General features: G+C 37.6%; 3 protein-coding genes and 1 non-coding gene across 4 annotated transcripts; all 4 read right to left on the bottom strand.

Annotated features, from left to right (window-relative positions):
- Positions 1-640: 640 nt before the first annotated feature.
- LOC141680122 (uncharacterized) lies at positions 641-1,354 on the bottom strand. Its single transcript, XM_074486431.1, has one exon. It carries the CDS (start codon positions 1,352-1,354, stop codon positions 641-643), a length of 714 nt encoding a protein of 237 aa, XP_074342532.1.
- Positions 1,355-3,480: 2,126 nt separating this feature from the next.
- LOC141681368 (small nucleolar RNA R71) lies at positions 3,481-3,587 on the bottom strand. Its single transcript, XR_012558808.1, has one exon. It is a non-coding gene; the product is annotated as a small nucleolar RNA R71 (small nucleolar RNA).
- Positions 3,588-12,788: 9,201 nt separating this feature from the next.
- LOC141680123 (uncharacterized) lies at positions 12,789-15,411 on the bottom strand. Its single transcript, XM_074486432.1, has 4 exons — positions 15,341-15,411; positions 15,219-15,240; positions 13,113-13,700; positions 12,789-12,992 (listed from the first exon to the last, which is right to left on the bottom strand). The coding sequence occupies exons 1-4, from the start codon at positions 15,409-15,411 to the stop codon at positions 12,789-12,791; spliced, it is 885 nt and encodes a 294-aa protein (XP_074342533.1).
- Positions 15,412-16,840: 1,429 nt separating this feature from the next.
- Positions 16,841-18,810, bottom strand: LOC141680124 (serine/threonine-protein phosphatase 7 long form homolog). The gene is made up of 3 exons (XM_074486433.1): positions 18,372-18,810; positions 18,060-18,324; positions 16,841-17,042 (listed from the first exon to the last, which is right to left on the bottom strand). Exons 1-3 carry the CDS (start codon positions 18,808-18,810, stop codon positions 16,841-16,843), a joined length of 906 nt encoding a protein of 301 aa, XP_074342534.1.
- Between the last annotated feature and the right edge of the window lie 2,096 nt (positions 18,811-20,906).

The following is a 20,906-nucleotide window of genomic DNA, read 5'->3' on the forward strand; positions in this document are numbered from 1 at the left end:
AATTGATTTTGGCAAAAACGTAGTTTGAGTTTTAGTTTAAACTCAGATTAATAATTTTTGATAAAAAACGCAGTTTCAATTAATGTTTGTAAATAAAAACGTAGTTCTAGATAATGTTTTGGTCAGGATATGAAATGCTGTGTTCTAATTAAATTTATCAAAAACGTCAAATGAGATTGAGTTTTATCAAAAACGGCATTTCGCCTTCTTTTTCGTCTTCTGTTTACGAAAATAAATAAAAAACGCAGTTCCAATAAATGTTTCTTCTTCTGTTTATATTAAAAAACGTGGTTTCAGATCATGTTTTACTCAGAAAAAAAAATAAACAAAAAAACACAGTTTCAATTAATGTTTATATTGAAAAATGTGGTTTCAGATCATGTATTACTCAGGATGCATAAAATTGATGATTTTTAAGCAGAAGCTACTGTGAAATATTTTTTAAAAAAAACTAATTAAAAAAATCAAAACAACAAAATAGTAACGATTAAGAATAAAATTAGAAATAAAATATAAATTCAAATAAAAACAACCATTATAATCTCGACAATAAACCTTAAAATAAAGTCTCCGAATTACTAATGAATTTAAAATCTTTGATGTCTAATAAACTATCTCCAAATAAAAACATCAAATTACTTCAATTCTTTCTACGGGATGCTTGAAAATCCATGGCACTCTTAAATTGTGTGGACTTTCTTCTTCCCTTCTTCTTTTCAAGTTCTTTATCATGCATCACCTTTGGAAGCTCGACACCCGATGGCCAACGAGGATCACCTTTGGTCGGTATTGGTTCAAAAACGCCGTCATAAACTTTTGAAATGTTGTCCAACCTATAAAAATCGCCCACAAACCTTCCGTGACTCATATTCAAATAAGTACAACATGCAACCAAATGAGAACATGGAATGCGATAATTTTGCCACTTTCCGCAAGAACACATACCCTCTTGCAATCGGACGGTATGCCTATTTCCTCCTTTTTGGCCTACTATCCTAGTAACAACTTGAAATAACATCGAGTCTCGATCAAATACTGTCACATTATGCCCGGTAGCACGTTTATTCGACCGACTCAACATTTTATGTGCATGTTTTGTGAACACTTGACCTCTAGATATTTGGGTTGCAACCTCAACCCGTCTTTCATCAAAATACTCGACGGTCTTCGTAATTATGAATCTTACCAATGAACTAATAGGGAGGCTTCTAGCTTCAAGAATTGCATTGTTCCAACTTTCAGCATGGTTGGTGGTCATGATGCCAAACCGTTTCCCCCCATCATGTGTTAAAAACCATTTCATCAATGGTTTATCCATAAACCATTCTTCCGCCCGAGGCTCAACTATCAACATTTGCTCCCATAAATATTGAAACTTCTTTTCTTGCACTGATAAGTGGCATTTTATACCACTTAGAACGTCTTATAATGGCTTGAATTGGTGTCTTGAAATCAAGTATTTTGTGTATTTGATGTGTTTTTCTAGTGTTTGTGCATTTCAGGGTATTAATTGTATTTTTAGAGAGATTTCATCAAGAATAAGCCTTGGCATTGTTTGGCATTGCAAGCGGGAAGATAGGAGCAGATTGCAGAGAAGAAACGGGAGAAAAACAGAGCATTTTCCAGAAGGGGTCTGAGCGCCCGCTCAGCTCTGCTGAGCGACCGCTCAGGAATGCTGAGCGGCCGCTCAGGGACGGAATATTAAAATAATTATTTTGGACTCCTTATTCTGTTTAACTTTCAACTTCTGAGTTAGCTGGGTATTATGGGACTCCTATATAAGTAGTTTTCAGAGATGTTTCATAAAGGTTGGATCGTAGTATTAATCGAAGAGCGAGGAGATAAGGAAGAAGACCGTTTTAGCACACCGCAACGAAGAGGAAGCATATTTTCTTGTGATACTTTGTTTCATTGTAACGTTGGATGCTAGTTTTCTTTACTTTGAACCTATTTACTCTTGTGACGTACTCTGGTTTAATATAAGTAGTTTTAGTTATTATTCTCGTGTGTTATTATCATGTTTTCATATGAACCCATGATGACGATGAGTGCTATCATGGGCTAATCGTGATCATGGGGTCGTAACGGATTTACTATGGAATTCTTTAGTTAGTTGTTTAATACCTTAGTGTGTGATGATTATATGATATCTAGTATTGGTTGTGCTTATTCGTCTTATGTGCGTCGCGAACATATAAGATAGGGTGTTAATCTCTTGTGAAGCGACGGTGGATCTTGAGATTTAGAACTTGCCATGCTAGCATAGGTTCATGTACGAGTATGCATGATTAGTGGGTAACTCTAACCGTTTTACTTACCCTGTGTAATCAAAAGGAATAACTTTTGCTTAAATCGTTATGTTGTCAATTTCTGTAGACATGTAGGGACTCAACATAATTGATGTCTATTCAACTTCTATCTTAATTGTAGATGTTTGGTAGAATGGTATTAGTACAATGAAAGTTGGCTTTTATCAGTTTCGTGTTGTTCGATTAATATCATCACTGTTGCATGCTAAGGGTAATAATAATAAATATTGAAGGAAGTAGTAATGAAGTTGTGATCTCATGAGTGTATTAATATTGTTAATTCAAGTGTTAATTAAGTGCTTAATTCTCGTAGTTAATTGTAGTTAATAATTAGTTAATCAAATCTAAGTGTTATTATTTTAACATTGAGAAGTAATCATACATTGGTGAGAAAGTGTAATTGAACATAATTAATCTGAGTCTCTGTGGGAACGAACTAGAAAGTATTCTATATTACTTGCGAACGCGTATACTTGCGTGTGTTATTAGCGCGTGTTTTCACCCTAACAAGTTTTTGGCGCCGCTGCCGGGGACTCGGCGTATTTATTTAGTTTATGTACTTACCATCAGCGGTCATTAGGAATTAGTGATTAAGACGTGTTACTTATTGTTTCCGGTTGTGTTTCAGGTACTTTACCGAGCGTTTATGCAAACACGTTCTCGTACTCGCAAGAGGACTTTAGATACGGCTGAGGAGACAGACGAAGTTCTTGATATTCCGGAGAAGATAGAATTTGAAGATTCGGATTCAGGAAGTGAGCAGAAAGAGCCAATAATCATGGGTGATCGTATAGTTCCGGCAGATCCAGCTCTTATGGACTTTTCTCGGCCTAAAATTGATGATATTCAGTCTAGCATCATGCACCCGGCTATTGATGCCAATAACTTTGAAATCAAGCCAGACACTATTCAGATGGTGCATAATTCTGTTTCTTTCGGAGGTGCTGCGACTGAAGACCCCAACATACATATAAGGAATTTTGTCGAGATCTGTAGTACTTTCAAATATAATGGTATGACTGATGAGGCTATCAAGCTGAGGCTTTTCCCATTCTCACTGAGGGATAAAACTAATGACTGGTTACATTCTGAACCAGCTGGGTCTATCACTACTTGGCAAGATCTTGTGCAAAAGTTTCTAGTGAAGTTTTATCCAATGGCGAAGACTGCGGCTATGAGGAGTGCTCTTACTCAGTTTGCGCAGCAACCTTCAGAATCTATGTGCGAAGCTTGGGAGCGCTACAAGGAAATGTTGAGAAAGTGTCCACATCATGGAATGCCTGATTGGATGGTGATCACTGGTTTCTATAATGGTTTGGGGGCCCAATCTCGGCCCATGCTCGATGCAGCAGCTGGAGGCGCCTTGTGGGCCAAAAGCTATACTGAGGCTTATAATCTTATTGAGACAATGGCTGTAAATGAGCATCAAAACCCAACTCAAAGGATGATGCCTGGGAAGGTAGCAGGTATTCTGGAAGTTGATGCAGCTACAGCTATTGCAGCGCAACTCCAAGCGCTGTCTATGAAGGTCGATTCTCTAGCCACCTATGGAGTCAATCAGATAGCTATGGTCTGTGAGCTTTGTGCAGGTTCTCATGCTACGGATCAGTGTTCTCTTGTTAATGAATCTGTTCAGTATGTGAACAATTATCAGCGACCGCAGCAGCCTGTGCCAGCTACTTATCATCCTAACAACATAAATCATCCAAATTTCAGCTGGAGTAATAATCAGAATGCTATTCAGCAACCATATCAGCAGGGCGTAAGTAAACAGTTCAATCCACCTGGATTCCAGCAACCACAGCATTATGCTTAAAGGCAATCATATCCTCAACAAGGAGGTGCAGCTCCACCCTCTAGTGCCGATTTGGAGGAACTTAAGTTGTTGTGCAAAAGTCAGGCGGTTTCTATCAAGACCTTGGAAAATCAAATCGGTTAAATAGCCAATGCAATGCTCAATCGTCAACCTAGCACACTTCCCAGTGATACTGAAGTACCAGGAAGGAAGGAAGCTAAAGAGCAAGTCAAGGCTATTATCTTAAGGTCTGGAAAAGTTGTTGATGCTGAAAAAGCAAAAGAAGGAGAAGCTGAAGTTGGTGATGAAGAAGCTAAGCAAAAGGAGAAAGCGGCGGAACCAAGGTTGAACACACTCTGCCTGAGGGTAATATAGGGGAGAAACAGCTCTATCCTCCACCACCTTTCCCTAAGAGATTACAACAACAAAAGCTGAATAAGCAGTTCAGTAAGTTTCTGGAGGTGTTCAAGAAACTTCACATTAATATACCTTTCGCTGAGGCTCTGGAGAAAATGCCTAGTTAAGCGAAATTTATGAAGAGTATTCTTTCAAGGAAGGTGAAACTGGATGACCTTGAGACCGTTGCTTTAACGGAAGAATGCAGTGCTGTGCTGCAACAAAAGTTACCTCCAAACCTTAAAGATCCAGATAGCTTCACCATTCCTTGCACCATTAGCAAGTTGTCTTTTGACAAGTGCCTCTGTGATTTGGGAGCAAGCATCAATCTGATGCCATTGTCGATCTTCAAAAAGTTGAATTTGCCTGATCCAAAGCCCACCTACATGTCTCTACAATTGGCTGATCGTTCTATTACATACCCACGAGGCATAGTGGATGATGTGCTAGTAAAGGTGGATAAGCTCTTCTTTCCTGCAGACTTTGTTATTCTAGATTTTGAGGAAGATAAGAAGATTCCCATAATCTTGGGGAGACCTTTCTTGGCTACAGGCCGTACCTTGATAGATGTGCAGAAGGGTGAACTTACTATGAGGGTGCAGGATCAGGATGTGACATTCAATGTATTCAAAGTGATGAAATTCCCTACAGAAGTTGAGGAGTGCTTAAAAGTGGATTTGATTGATTCTGCGGTTACTTCAGAACTTGATCATATGCTAATATCTGATGCATTAGAGAAAGCCTTAGTGGGGGATTTTGACAGTGATGATGAGGATGACAATGAGCAACTACAATATCTAAATGCTTCTCCTTGGAGGCAAAAGCTAGACATGCCATTTGAATCTCTTGGTACTTCTGACCTCAAAAATGCTGAAGGAAAGCTCAACCATCTATTGAGGAAGCACCTATCTTGGAGTTTAAACCATTGCCTGAACACTTGAGGTATGTTTTTTTAGGTGATGCATCTACTTTACCTGTTATTATTGCATCTAACCTTTCAGGTAGTGAGGAGGACAAGCTCTTGAGGATCTTGAGAGAATTCAAATCGTCTATCGGATGGACTATAGCAAACATCAAGGGGATCAGCCCTTCATACTGCATGCATAAGATTCTACTAGAGGAGGGTAGTAAGCCGACTGTTGAGCAACAGCGCAGACTTAATCCTATCATGAAATAAGTGGTGAAGAAAGAAATTCTGAAGTGGCTGGATGCAGGAATCATTTATCCTATATCTGACAGTTCTTGGGTGAGCCCCGTGCAATGTGTACCTAAGAAAGGAGGTATAACTGTGGTAGCAAATGAGAAGAACGAGCTCATCCCCACTCGAACAGTCACAGGATGGAGGGTATATATGGACTACAGAAAGTTGAACAAGGCCACGAGGAAGGATCACTTCCCTCTTCCATTTATTGATCAGATGCTTAACAGGTTGGCCGGTCACGAGTATTATTATCTTCTGGATGGTTATTCGGGGTATAATCAGATATGTATTGTACCAGAGGATCAAGAAAAAGACTACATTCACTTGTCCATTTGGCACGTTTGCTTTTCGCAGAGTTTCATTTGGCTTATGTAGTGCACCGGCCACTTTTCAGAGATGTATGATGGTTATATTCTCTGATATGATTGGAAATAATATCGAGGTGTTCATGGATGACTTCTCCGTCTTTGGACATTCGTATGATGAATGTTTGAATAATCTTCAAGCGGTGCTCAAAAGGTGTGTGGAAACTAATTTGGTGCTCAATTGGGAAAATGTCACTTTATGGTGCGTGAAGGCATTATTCTTGGGCATAAGGTCTTTAGCAAGGATCTTGAGGTGGACAAAGCCAAGGTGGAAGTCATTGAAAATCTTCCACAACCTATTTCTGTGAAAGGAATCCGTAGTTTTCTTGGTCATGCGGGTTTTTATCGGCGTTTCATCAAGGACTTTTCGAAAATATCTAAGCCGTTGTGCAACTTGCTTGAGAAGGATGTGCCTTTCAAATTTGATGATTAATGCTTGACGGCACTCGAGACTCTCAAGAAGAGTTTGATAACTGCACCAGTTATTACCGCACCTAATTGGATAGAGCCTTTTGAGATGATGTGTGATACGAGTGATTATGCGGTGGGCGCAGTTCTTGGGCAGCGCAAGAATAATCTCTTTCATGTGGTCTACTATGCTAGCAAGACCTTAAATAGAGCTCAAATGAACTACACCACTACTGAGAAGGAGCTCTTGGCTACAGTCTTTGGTTTCGAAAAATTTTGATCTTATTTGCTTGGGACAAAGGTGACAGTGTTCACTGATCATGCGGCCATTCGCTATTTAGTTTCCAAGAAGGATTCGAAGCCTAGACTCATTCGTTGGGTGCTATTGCTACAGGAATTTGAGTTAGAGATCAAGGATCGAAAAGGTACTGAGAATCAAGTAGCTGACCATCTCTCTAGATTGGAAAATCTCGAGTCTACTTCACATGATAAGACATTGATCAACGAATCTTTTCCGGATAAGCAGTTGTTCGCAGTTCAGGAGGAAAAACCATGGTTCGCAGATATTGTGAATTATCTTGTCAGCAATATAATGCCTCCTAATTTAAATACAGCTCAAAAGAAGAAGTTTCTACATGAGGTGAAGTGGTATATGTGGGATGAACCGTATTTGTTTAGATAGGGAGCTGACCAGATCATCAAGAGATGTATCCCATTCTGTGAGACGAAGGGGATATTATGAGACTGCCACTCCACAGTTTATGGTGGACATTATGGTGGTGAGAAGATGGCAGCTCGTATTCTGCAAGCAGGTTTTTTCTGGCCTACTCTGTTTAAGGATGCTCATCAGTTTATTTTAAGGTGTGATCGTTGCCAAAGAGTGGGAAATCTTACGAGAAAGGATGAGATGCCGTTAAATGTGATGCTTGAAGTCGAGGTCTTTGATGTTTGGGGAATCGATTTCATGGGGCCATTTGTTTTATCCTGCAATAATCAGTACATCTTGCTGGCAGTCAATTATGTCTCAAAATGGGTAGAAGTCAAAGCTCTGCCGACGAATGATGCAAAGGTAGTGTTTAATTTTCTTCATAAGCAGATCTTCACAAGGTTTGGAACGCCACGAGTAATCATAAGTGATGAAGGGTCGCATTTCTGCAACCGTAAGTTCACTTCTATGATGCAGCGCTATAATGTGAATCATCATGTTGCTACTGCCTATCATCCGCAAACGAATGGTCAAGCGGAAGTGTCTAATAGAGAAATCAAACGCATTTTAGAGAAGGTTGTTTGTCCGTCAAGGAAGGATTGGTCTTTAAAGCTCGATGAAGCTGTTTGGGCTTACAGAACAACATATAAGACTCCACTTGGGATGTCCCCGTTTCAACTTGTGTATGGTAAGGGATGTCATTTACCTGCGGAGCTTGAGCATAAGGCCTATTGGGCGTTGAAGAAGTTGAACCTAGATCTAGATGCAGCTGGAAAGAAGCGAATGCTTCAGCTAAATGAACTTGATGAATTTCGACTCCAAGCGTACGAGAACAACAAAATGTACAAGGAAAAAGTGAAAAGGTGGCACAACAGGAAGTTATATCCTAAGTCATTTGTGCCGGGGCAGCAAGTTCTTTTATTCAACTCTCGTCTCCGACTTTTTCCTGGAAAGTTAAAATCAAGACTGTCTGGACCTTTTATTGTCAAAACTGTGTTTCTACATGGAGCGGTGGAGATTTTTGAGAATGATCCGGACCAAGCATTCAAGGTTAATGGTCAGTGTTTGAAGCATTACTATGGGGACACGGAAAACCGGGAAGTGGTTAGTGCCGTTCTATTGTCAACTTGATTAAGGTACGATACGTCAAGCTAATGATGAAAAAGAAGCGCTTCTTGGGAGGCAACCCATGATTTGTTGTTACAGGAACCCTTAGAAGTTAGTAACCTATCCAAAACCACAAAAAAATCAGAAAAACAGGGCAAGGAATTTTTTTTTCCAAAAGACCCCTAAGCGCCCGCTCAGCTCTACTGAGCGACCGCTCAGGGCCCGACTGGAAGAATTTTTTTTTTAGTCTTATAAAAATCCAAAAAAATCTGAAAAATCCAAAAATAAAACACAGCCCCATTACCCACGAATTATCTTCCCATTATCCACGTTTTTAACCCTCAAACCTACTCCTAATCAAATTTTACCCTAATCTCTACCCTATATATACATACAACTATTCCATATACTCCCCATACACTTTCAAACCTTAAACTCTCTCCCATATTCAAAAACACAAATCTTAAACACTTTTTCTCAGTTTCGATGGCACCCAAGAGATCCAGGACTATTGATAGTAGTAGCACTGTCCCTACTGCTGATTCTTCGAGGGGTACTGCTGCGAGGCCTCGTTTGTTTGATAGGGCTGCTGAGGAGGAGTATACTAGGCTTCTGGGTAAGCCGATTTTGAAGGAGAGTGGATTCTTACCATCGGGGAGGGATGGTGAGTTGTTGCCAATGATTGCTGAGAAGGGTTGGATTGCTTTTTGTGAGTCACCAGAGGCAGTTCTGATTAGTGTTGTTCGCGAGTTCTATGCGAACGTGAAGGCTGAAAAGAATGTGTTTTCTAGTGTGCGGGGGATGACGGTGGATTATCACCCTGCGGCGATTCGCCGTGTGATTGGGCAGCGACAGAGGAAGCCCACGGAGGAGAATTGGAATGAGAAGACTGCTGTGGATTTTGACTTGGATTTAATTTGTGGTACTCTCTATAGGCCGGACACGGTTTGGACCTTCAAGACTGGGACTAACGAGTATCGCCATTTTCCGGCGATTGCGATGAATAGGTATGCCCGTGCATGGAATGCTTTTATTTGCGCTAATATTCTGCCTACTTCACATGCATATGAGGTTACAGTTGAGTTCATCTACCAAGGAATTCTGAAGTTTTTGAGGGGAGCTAAGCACATGAACATCCCTTATGCATCCACGGTTACAAAGTTTTGCCGAGCAGTGGGAGTTCAGTGGCCATCTCAGGAGCAGTTGCAGCTGCCGGCCGGTCCTATTGACTTCGGGACTCTGCATGCGATTCAGGAGTGGAATGGTGGAGAGCCCGAGGAGCATGGGCTGGGTTATCGTCTTTCAGAGGGCGTCCAGCACGTGGTGCTACCATGGCGAGGCCAAGGCATGATGAGACTGGTTCTTCTAGAGCTCAGGAGGGTGCTGAGATGGCTGATGCCCAGTATAGGAGGCTGTCGAGGAGGATGGATGCTATGTATGAGACGCAGAATAGGTTTCCTCAGGAGCTCACCCTTGCGCTTGGGACTGCTTTTAGAGGCCTTGGAGCTGACATCCAGTGGCCAGTTTTTGGTGAGGACTCTGCATATCCGCCTCCTGATACACCACCCTCTGAGGGTGATGATGATGATGATCTCTCCGAGTAGGTATACCCTGTGTTCCTTTCTACAACCTTCACTGGGGACAGTGAAGATTTTAAGTTTGGGGGTGGTAGTTAAGGAATATTTTATGTGTGTGTGTCATATAATTGCATATTCATGATAGTTTAGTTCATATAATTGCATATTTTTGCCATAAAGTTTTTATTTTATTTTATAGCTTTATTTATCATGTCATGTAGCTCATGCATATACCATGATCCCTTTTGCGTTGCTTGCCAATTGATTTGTGATGTTGATGCGAGTGTAGTGATAGCGTTAAAGTGATGTTGAGTCTTGTAGGTTGACATGCATGCTAGAAACACTTGTAATTTCACTAAGTCTTAGAGAATGCTTAGGGACTAGATTGTTGTTATGGTTTGATGGTTTTCGAGGTTAATCTATTGATTATGCTTAGAATTTATAATAGGTTCTTAGTGATAAAGGGCATGAAAAGAAAAATTGGAGCAAAAAGTGGAATTCATTGCTAATTGTGGCTAGGCGTCAAATGGCTAGTATCCGGCTCGTATTTTTATGCGAGTAGTCTAGGGTTGAGCAAGATGGAGCGAAACGCACTTGCTCAGAAATTGTGAAAAAAAATATAGGAAAAAAAAGAAGAAAAAAAATAGAAAAAAAGAAAAGAAAAGAAAAAATAGAGAGTTAATGCATAATTGATCACGAGTGGACTCTTTGGTATTCGAGTTATTAAGTTCTTAAGGGACTTTGTGCCTAGTGACCTAAGGCTTTTATAGTCTGGGATCCGCTAACCTAACGCTCGCTACATGGATGCCATTGTATAAGTCTTTTGTGGACCTCACTTTCGTTGCATGGTCAAATAAGCATTTGTTTGTGTGATAAATAAAAAGCATGATTCCGTAATAAGCTCCAGTAATCTTGAAGTGTTATAAGTCATTTTGTGCCTAGAATTTTATTCTTCATATAATCATGTGATTACCTTGAGGATAGTCGAGTTATGATAATTGATCTAGTTTCGAAGCATATCTGTTAAGCATCCGCACATACCACGTTTCCGGCTGTATGTTAGTTTGCATGATTTGATTGATCTTTATTCGCCTAATTGCATTTGTTGAGATGTCGTAAGTTGGTTGGTTCAGACGTAGTAAGGGGGATCGCTGCATTGCATATAGCTTGCATTCATGCGTGTTTTTTTTGTTTTGTTTTTGAGTCTGTGACGCTTGAGGACAAGCATCGATTTAAGTTTGGGGGTGTGAGAAGTGGCATTTTATACCACTTAGAACGTCTTATAATGGCTTGAATTGGTGTCTTGAAATCAAGTATTTTGTGTACACTTTATGTGTTTTTCTAGTGTTTGTGCATTTCAGGGTATTAATTGCATTTCTGGAGAGATTTCATCAAAAATAAGCCTTGGCATGTGTTTGGCATTGCAAGCGGGAAGATAGGAGCAGATTGCAGCGAAGAAACGGGAGAAAACAGAGCATTTTCCAGAAGGGGTCTGAGCGCCCGCTCAGCTCTGCTGAGCGACCGCTCAAGAAGCTGAGCGCCCGCTCAGGAATGCTGAGCGGTCGCTCAGGGACGGAATATTAAAATAATTATTTTGGACTCCTGATTTTGTTTAACTTCCAACTTCTGAGTTAGCTGGGTATTATGGGACTCCTATATAAGTAGTTTTCAGAGACGTTTCACAAAGGTTGGATCGTAGTATTAATCGAAAAGCGAGGAGATAAGGAAGAAGACCGTTTTAGCACACCGCAACGAAGATGAAGCATATTTTCTTGTGATTCTTTGTTTCGTTGTAACGTTGGATGCTAGTTTTCTTTACTTTGAACCTATTTACTCTTGTGTCGTACTCTGGTTTAATATAAGTAGTTTTAGTTATTATTCTCGTGTGTTATTATCATGTTTTCATATGAACCCATGATGACGATGAGTGCTATCATGGGCTAATCGTGATCATGGGGTCGTAACGGATTTACTATGGAATTCTTTAGTTAGTTGTTTAATACCTTAGTGTATGATGATTATATGATATCTAGTATTGGTTGTGCTTATTCGTCTTATGTGCGTCGCGAACATATAAGATAGGGTGTTAATCTCTTGTGAAGCGACAGTGGATCTTGAGATTTAAAACTTGCCATGCTAGCATAGGTTCATGTACGAGTATGCATGATTAATGGGTAACTCTAACCGTTTTACTTGTCCTGTGTAATCAAAAGGAATAACTTGTGCTTAAATCGTTATATTGTCAATTTCTGTAGACATATAGGGACTCAACATAATTAAAGCCTATTCAACTTCTATCTTAATTGTAGATGTTTGGTAGAATGGTATTAGTACAATGAAAGTTGGCTTTTATCAGTTTCATGTTGTTCGATTAATATCATCACTGTTGCATGCTAAGGGTAATAACAATAAATATTGAAGGAAGTAGTAATGAAGTTGTGATCTCATGAGTGTTTTAATATTGTTAATTCAAGTGTTAATTAAGTGTTTAATTCTCGTAGTTAATTGTAGTTAATAATTAGTTAATCAAATCTAAGTGTTATTGTTTTAACATTGAGAAGTAATCATACATTGGTGAGTGAGTGTAATTGAACATAATTAGTCTGAGTCTCTGTGGGAACGAACTAGAAAGTATTCTATATTACTTGCGAACGTGTATACTTGCGTGTGTTATTAGCGCGTGTTTTCGCCCTAACATGCACCTGAGAAGTCAAATCAACTAACCTATCCTTCAATCCTGGTCTCCTATGCGCATTAACAAAATTAAAAGCCAAGTGTCTAATACAAAATCTATGATGATCATGGGGCTCGAACCATCCCGTCTGTTTCATAGCAGCCATAATCCCAGCATGTCTATCAGAAATGACACAAATCCCATGTCTCCTACCAGCAACAAATCTTCTTAATATATCCATGAACCACCCTCAACTAGAAATATTTTCAGATTCAACAATAGCAAAAGCAAGTGTAAGAATGTGACTAAATCCATCCACTGCCACAACACTCAATAGTACCCCAAGATATGGTCCATTAAGATGAGTCCCGTCTATTAGAATAACTGGCCTACAATACGCAAATCCATCAATGCAAGGCTTCAAAGCCCAAAATAGTCTCTTGAACGTGACTTCCTGTTTCAAATATATATTATACAATTCATTAGTTTTATCTCTAAAATAATGAACCTAAAATCAAAGAAATTAAATATACATACACAAGAATAAAGTACTAGTATTTGAGAATTTATATACCTCTAAATTCTCATGTCCTCCCAACTCACTTTCTTTGAAAAGCCAATCAACTTTCGTACCAACATTGAATGATTGCAATGCTTCCATCAAATATGGAAGATCTTCATATGAACCTTCCCAAGACCCATGTACTTCATCCATTACAAGTTGCTTCGCATTTCCAATTTTCTTTCTACCCGGAAGGTAACCAAAAATGCTTTTTGCCGTTGTCATTAAGACTTTTTCTTTAATTCTAGGATCGGCCACAATTTGATCCTTAATTGTCTCCAAAATATCATAAGAGGACAAGTTATGGTGGTCTTGAGTAATCGTGGTGCTCATACATGTGTGTGGTCCGGAAGTTTCCATAATTTCAAATTTACCTAATGCATTCCGAAGCCTAGCCTTTAACTTCCATTCACAACCATCTTCCCTCAACCTACGTGCCACATACCAATTTAACTCACTTGATCTAGTAACATAATACTCTTGATGGCTAGCTATATGAAATTGATTCACCACATGAATCAAATTTTCTTTTGAACTAAATATCATCCCTATCCTCAACTCCATATGGTTTGAAACATTATCTCCCGTATCTAATATCGACTAATCAAAAGAAGCAATATTAAGTGCGGAATTACCAATCATCATTCCACTATCAACAACATCATTAGAATCCACAACTCGACTACTACTCGTTTGCCCCCCCCCCCCCAAATATTTACTACTACTACTTGTATAATTCTCGAAACATCCACTAGTACTTTTCTCGGCATTCTTAGAGTTACTTTGAATAAATTGGCGATTTGGAACTTTTTCTACATAAATTTCCACAAAGAAAGGGGGGCCTTTTGAAAGAACAACTCCAAACATTAAATCAACATCATCATCATCATCAAGAGGTACAATACCGAATTTCATATCATTTGGATTTTGACTTCTAAAATACAAATTTAAATCATAATTATCTCTATCAATTTGCATTTTTAGAAATAACAAATCACATAAATTACGGTAATTCATGTTACTATCACGTTTAACATGCTTGGAAATAGATCTATCATATACACAACCATTTAATTGAGAATGTTGGATATTACCGTCGATATAGATCCACACAACTATGGATGTCGATTTGGATCCCGAACCCGAACCCGAAGCCATTCCGAAATCAAAATCAAATTAATTGTATTATTATAGATGAAAGTTGAAAATATATAATTCTATTTTTGTTTTTATTTCTGTATCTACCGAAGCTGTATATTACATATACAGAAGCAGTTCCAGAAGCATAGTACAGGGAAGCAGAAGATATACACACCCAGGGATATTAACTGAAAAACGCAATACGAATTGATGTTGAAGCAATTTAAAAACTTATAGTCGTATTAGGTTTTGTTTTTTCTATTATTTAAGAAAAACAGCAGACGAGTTTCTGTTTCAAAAGTTAAAACACAAAATCGTGTGCTATTTATACATTTTTAATTCTTTATAATTTAACCAAAAACGTAATTCCAGTTTTTGTTTTCAATATTGAAAACGTTATCTCGCATTAAGTTTTCTCTTTTATTTCAAAAATAAATTTTAATTTAAAAACAGCACATGAAATGTTGTTTTAATGTTTTGAGTTTGTGAACAAGAATACATATTAGATTTAAATTTAACGGCACGTGAAAAGCTGTTTTTCATTTTAAAAACGTTACTCTATTTGCTGTTTTGAGTTTGTTTATATCAGCATTACATAGAAACGACAAACGGGATCCTGTTTTATAATATAAAAATGCAAGTTGGTTTTCTATTTTGAGTTGCTGTTATACACTACATATTAGTATTACTAAAAACGGCAGATGAAATGCTGTTTTATAATATAAAAACGCACTTTCATGTTCTGTTAAGTACTTTTATTGTTCAACTGTTAAGAAAAACTGCAAATGAGCTGAACTTTTTGACATAAAAAATTATAAAACTAAAAATAAACTTCTGTTTTTCAATCCAAAAAAACTAAGCAGCCATAGGTTCACAAGCACCATTAAAAACATAATTGAAATATACAACGTTTCCAAAATATCAAGTTCTGTTGTTGCGTTCGTGCTGTATTAAACCATTGTTGCTGTTGTGCTATACCATTGTCGCTGCGGTGCTACATCTGCAGAAAATAGATCAAATCAGTTTATGTAGTTTGCACTATAATTTAAGTTTCCATCTTTTGAATTCCCCATGCATCATCGTCGATAATATAAGCTTACATTCCCAATTTAGCAATTGCATCAACATCTCCAGTAATAGCAGAATCATACAAAGCATATAATTGATCCATAACTAAAACTTAGTTATATATGTTTATACAATATTGTTGGACTGAATTTTTTGGTTAACTGAAGAAATCATTTGCAGGTGCTCGTTATTCAACAACACTCATCTTCCATATTATTTCATTTAATCCATATAATTTTCTGCTGATATTTGATGTTTGAAACATGTAATTAAATAAATTCATAAAACATGTAAAAACTAAAAATATGTAAGATGAAATAATACTTACAAGTTAGTTCTTTGCACCCTTCTCCCCATTAGTCCCACACTTTGGATGCCTACGAGCTTTCTTCTCATGTTTTTGGGACACATAGCAAATGCCAAACTTTCGTCTTCCAACACTACCATCAGAACTCTGAGAAGACCCAACAATAGTAGAAGCATCATCAAGATCAAAAGAAGTAACAGAATGATCTCTAGGTGGACACTCAGTAGGCCTCTTAGAATGACGTACAGGGGGAGGCTGATCACTAATAGTATCATCGAGAGGAGGGTATGGAGTAGGAGTCAGATGGAGATCAAATGAAGGATAAGGATCCCCCGGCCTCTTCTGAATGTCATCAGTACAAGCACGCTGAATACTATGATGCTCAGGTGAAGAGTGTGGAATAGGCTGCTCGGGAATGTGTGGAGTAGGTGTCAGATGTAGATCAAATGAAGGAAAAGGATCTCTCGGTCTCTCCTGAATGACGACAGTATCAACCCGATCAGAATGAACTACTCCGCTACTATGAACAAAACTATCATCATCATCTCCAAGATGCGTCATCATAGGATCATCTCTACGAACATCATCTCCCACTACATCTCCAACTACAGCTCCAACTACATCTACTTCAACAATCAGATCACCTATATCAGCTCCTCGAGCTCGGCCTCGTCCTCGGCCTAGACCTCGGCCTCGACCTCGTCCTCCACTTCCACCACCACTAACACCACCACGTCTACGACGACGGCCGGGATCTTGCCTCGCATCCATCTCTCTAACTCTACGCTCATCCAATGTCAATCCATCAAAACCATATAATCTGAAATCCCTAACAACATTACAACCATCAGCAGCTAAACGATGAACATCTGGAAGAACTGATACCGTCTGATTAGCTATACTCCTTAACAAATCTCCCTAAAAAACAAATAAAGGAAATATATGTTACCAAAATAAACAAAGAAATAAGCAAATTAAACAATGCAAACAAACAAATGCAAAGTTAAAACTTACAATGTAACTATGAAATGCACCAGTACGAGAAATAAATTTCACTGTCCTCTGCAAGTACCAGTCATGGTAGTCAGGAACTGTACTATCACCACCATCAATCAAATCTGAATGGAAGATATAATCCAAACGATGGTCCCAAAGAGTGATAAAAGACTCATGTTTCTGACTAAACTTAATCAACTGATTGCCTTTTAGAGTCATTTTATGAAGCTCAGGTGGAATAGACAGGTGGAATAGACTGAACCATGCCAAACTGACGAGCAACTCTGTCAGGCACATGAGTCTCTACAATAAAAATACAGAGGAGAGGCCCACGATAACGCCAGATATGACGACCAGTCAAATAATAAGCAGGCAAATCATCAATGATATCAGAATAAGGCTCCCATTTAAAAAAAAGATAGAAAAGCCACCTAAATAGCGATTGAATATATTAATGTTAACACCGTTTAAAGTATTGGTAAAATAAAAAATGTTAAAAGTTGTTTGTTCATGTTAAATAAATACAAATATTTCTAAAACCCAATTAAGGGATTGGTGAACCCTAAATCTTTAAAACAACTACAGTAGCTTTATCATTTCAAATTATAAATATCGGTTCCTAGGGTTTAAGATCTATTGTTTAGGGCCTAAACACTAAATCTTAAACCCTAAATCAGTAAATTTAACTTGCAACTATCTTCATGTTAAGTAAATACAAAAATTTCTAAAACCCAATTAAGGGATTGGTGAACCCTAAATCTTTAAAACAATTACAGTAGCTTTATCATTTCAAATTATAAATATCGGTTCCTAGGGTTTAGGGCCTTACGGCCCTAAACCCTAGATTAAATTAGGGTTTAAGATCTATTGTTTAGGGCCTAAAGGCCCTAAACACTAAATCTTAAACCCTAAATCAGTAAATTTAACTTGTAACTATCTTCATGTTAAGTAAATACAAATATTTCTAAAACCCAAGTAAGGGATTAGTGAATCCTAAATCTTTAAAACAATTACAGTAGCTTTATCATTTCAAATTCTAAAGATCGGTTCCTAGGGTTTAGGGTCTTATGGCCCTAAACCCTAGATTAAATTAGGGTTTAAGATCTATTGTTTAGGGCCTAAAGGCCCTAAACACTAAATCTTAAACCCTAAATCAGTAAATTTAATTTGCAACTATCTTCATGTTAAGTAAATACAAATATTTCTAAAACCCAAGTAAGGGATTAGTGAACCCTAAATCTTTAAAACAATTACAGTAGCTTTATCATTTCAAATTCTAAAGATCGGTTCCTAGGGTTTAGGGCTGTAAACATAACTTAAATAAACATACCTTAAAATAAAGTTACAAATTAAAAGTTTAGTTCCTGGGATTGGTGAACCCTAAACCTTCAAACAACTAATGTATTTGTCAACAATAAAAGAACAAATAAATACAAAAGTAGTTATACCTGTCTCCGTATGGTGGCGCAAGCTGACCATCCCAAACAGGAGAATAATGTAAACGCATAGCTGTAGGAATCGTAGCAAGAGTAGGCAACCTCTCCCATGCCCATAACTGAAGCAACAAAAGACAGTCAGCGACCTCCTCTTTCCCTTTCTTGCATCCCTTACATAGCTCCCTATACAAAAATGCAAGGACAACAGCTCCCCACGCATACTGTCCACATGTGTCCAAGTCTCGAAGAAAAGGTAGATACATCGGATGAATACAACCTACATATCGAAGAAAAGGACACCAACAATAATGTGAACCAAATAACACCTGGTCCGGTTCCTAACCTCATCTAATGATGCATCCTCTGATAGATAATGTGGAGTAAGAGATGTGAAAAAAGACAACGGAATCCTGGCTCCATTAAGGCGACTCAACTCAGGCGCACAACCAAATATAGAAGCAACTAACTCAAGCAAAGCATCACCAGGCCCGGGGATATCATCAGCAATAAGAGCACGCCCATCAATAGGAAGACCAAGAAGGACACCAACATCCTGAAGAGTAACAGTAACCTCTCCCATAGGTAGATGAAATGTATGGGTCTCCGGCCTCCATCTTTCCACCAAAGCAGATAATAAACTCCAATCAAGTTGTAATGCAGAAAGCCTAGCGACACCATGAAACCCTGAAGACTGTAAAAATGGTATCATACGACGGTCCAACCTAATAGTTTCCTTGTTAGGATTCAAGTGTCTACATCTCATAGCATCACCGCCACCTACTCACCAAATCTCTGCAGACCTATGCTTCGGTTGTAGATGGAGAATGGTACCATCAATAGGTCCTGGATTAATAGACTGCAAATAGACATTTGACCCGGATTACACATTAACAAACAAATAAAACACAAACATAGTAAATACATTTAAAAAACAATGTAAGCATGATGACCATATATAAAAAATGGAGTGAGATTATATATAAAAATGTGGTGCCTTTTAGTGCAACTAAGAAGGAGAAAAAAGAACCCAGAATTAGAAGTTTTGCAATGACACGTAATATAATAAAGTAAAATATAGCTTGAAGTCTAAGGTCATGCAAATGGTTCTAATATAATCACAAGCGATCGTTGTATATCACAAGCGATCGCTGTATATCTTTATATCTGTTTTTTTATATATCCATGATCAAGTAACAAGCAACAACAAGTTAAAAGTCTGGAAACAGTTTTGGCACAAGTGGATTCCAAGTTTTGCTAATTCATAGAGTACGGATCCTTTATCCGGCTAATTTTATATATCAGAGACTCTTACACTAATTATATAATAGGGACTGCTAATTATATAACAGGGACTGATAATTTTAGGGACTGCTAATTATCTGGCTAAATTTATCCGTTTCCCTGAATAGTCATATCCCAACTTGTATTATTCGTAAACTACTGTAAAAATAAACACGCACATAATTACAAAAGTAAACATTCATGTGACTTCAGTGGCAAATAAGTTGACCTTTTATCAGCACACAACAAAAGGAAATTAATGGAGTCGAGCAAGAGTAATAGATGTGGATTTAATAAACTGTAAAGCATATAATATATATTTGGTTTCTTCTTCCTCCTAAATCAGATAAATCATAGCTGAATTACTTATGTATATTCGCAAATGTGTGCTGATGAAAGTTGTTATGTATGCTAAACTTTGACAAACAATACTAAAATACTAAGCATTTTGACAAACACATGGTGAGCAATATATATAATATACATAAAACTAACCTAATTTTAAACACATAACCACAACAACTACAAAATACATAATCACATCAACTACAACATGAAAAAATAATCCCTATTATATAATTAGTGTAAGAGTCTCTGATATATAAAATTAGCCGGATAAAGGATCCGTACTCTATGAATTAGCAAAACTAATTATATAACAGGGACTGATAATTTTAGGGACTGCTAATTATCTGGCTAAATTTATCCGTTTCCCTGAATAGTCATATCCCAACTTGTATTATTCGTAAACTACTGTAAAAATAAACACGCACATAATTACAAAAGTAAACATTCATGTGACTTCAGTGGCAAATAAGTTGACCTTTTATCAGCACACAACAAAAGGAAATTAATGGAGTCGAGCAAGAGTAATAGATGTGGATTTAATAAACTGTAAAGCATATAATATATATTTGGTTTCTTCTTCCTCCTAAATCAGATAAATCATAGCTGAATTACTTATGTATATTCGCAAATGTGTGCTGATGAAAGTTGTTATGTATGCTAAACTTTGACAAACAATACTAAAATACTAAGCATTTTGACAAACACATGGTGAGCAATATATATAATATACATAAAACTAACCTAATTTTAAACACATAACCACAACAACTACAAAATACATAATCACATCAACTACAACATGAAAAAATAATTAATAAAAAATATTGGAGGGAAAACATACATTAAAATTCATGAAAATTATAGAAACTAAGATGAATTGAGATGGGAGAATCGGATGAACAGAGGACATCAATTCCGGTGAATCGTGGAAGGACAGCAGCTCCGGTGAAGATTACTGTAATCGTATGATAGTATTATATATTATATATATTATAGTAATCGTAGTATATTAATTATTATATTATATTAATCGTGCACAGAATATTGAGTAAAGTAGAGTTTAAGGGAGAAGATTATTGGGACGGGTTTAAATAAAAAACGTGAGATTACGTTTTTATGTTTTTTATAACCGCACACGAGGCTATGTTATAGAGTGACATCTGGGGCCAAATGTTAGAAAAATGACATTGTGGACCATTTGACCCCAAATAGTGACACTTGGGCCCTTTT

The sequence above is a fragment of the Apium graveolens genome, chromosome 8 (genome assembly GCF_009905375.1).
Source record: "Apium graveolens cultivar Ventura chromosome 8, ASM990537v1, whole genome shotgun sequence".
Lineage (NCBI taxonomy): Eukaryota > Viridiplantae > Streptophyta > Magnoliopsida > Apiales > Apiaceae > Apium > Apium graveolens.

Coding starts and splice junctions, on each gene's coding strand:
- LOC141680124 (XM_074486433.1), bottom strand. CDS start 18,810: ATGAGATGTAGACACTTGAATCCTAACAAGGAAACTATTAGGTTGGAC. Junction 18,325..18,371: donor GGTTAGGAACCGGACCAGGT/GTTATTTGGTTC, acceptor TTCGATATGTAG/GTTGTATTCATCCGATGTAT. Junction 17,043..18,059: donor GCGCCACCATACGGAGACAG/GTATAACTACTT, acceptor ATCGCTATTTAG/GTGGCTTTTCTATCTTTTTT.
- LOC141680123 (XM_074486432.1), bottom strand. CDS start 15,411: ATGGATCAATTATATGCTTTGTATGATTCTGCTATTACTGGAGATGTT. Junction 15,241..15,340: donor GCAATTGCTAAATTGGGAAT/GTAAGCTTATAT, acceptor TATTTTCTGCAG/ATGTAGCACCGCAGCGACAA. Junction 13,701..15,218: donor GTAGCACCGCAGCGACAATG/GTATAGCACAAC, acceptor TCTTTTGATTAG/TCGATATTAGATACGGGAGA.
- LOC141680122 (XM_074486431.1), bottom strand. CDS start 1,354: ATGTTGATAGTTGAGCCTCGGGCGGAAGAATGGTTTATGGATAAACCA.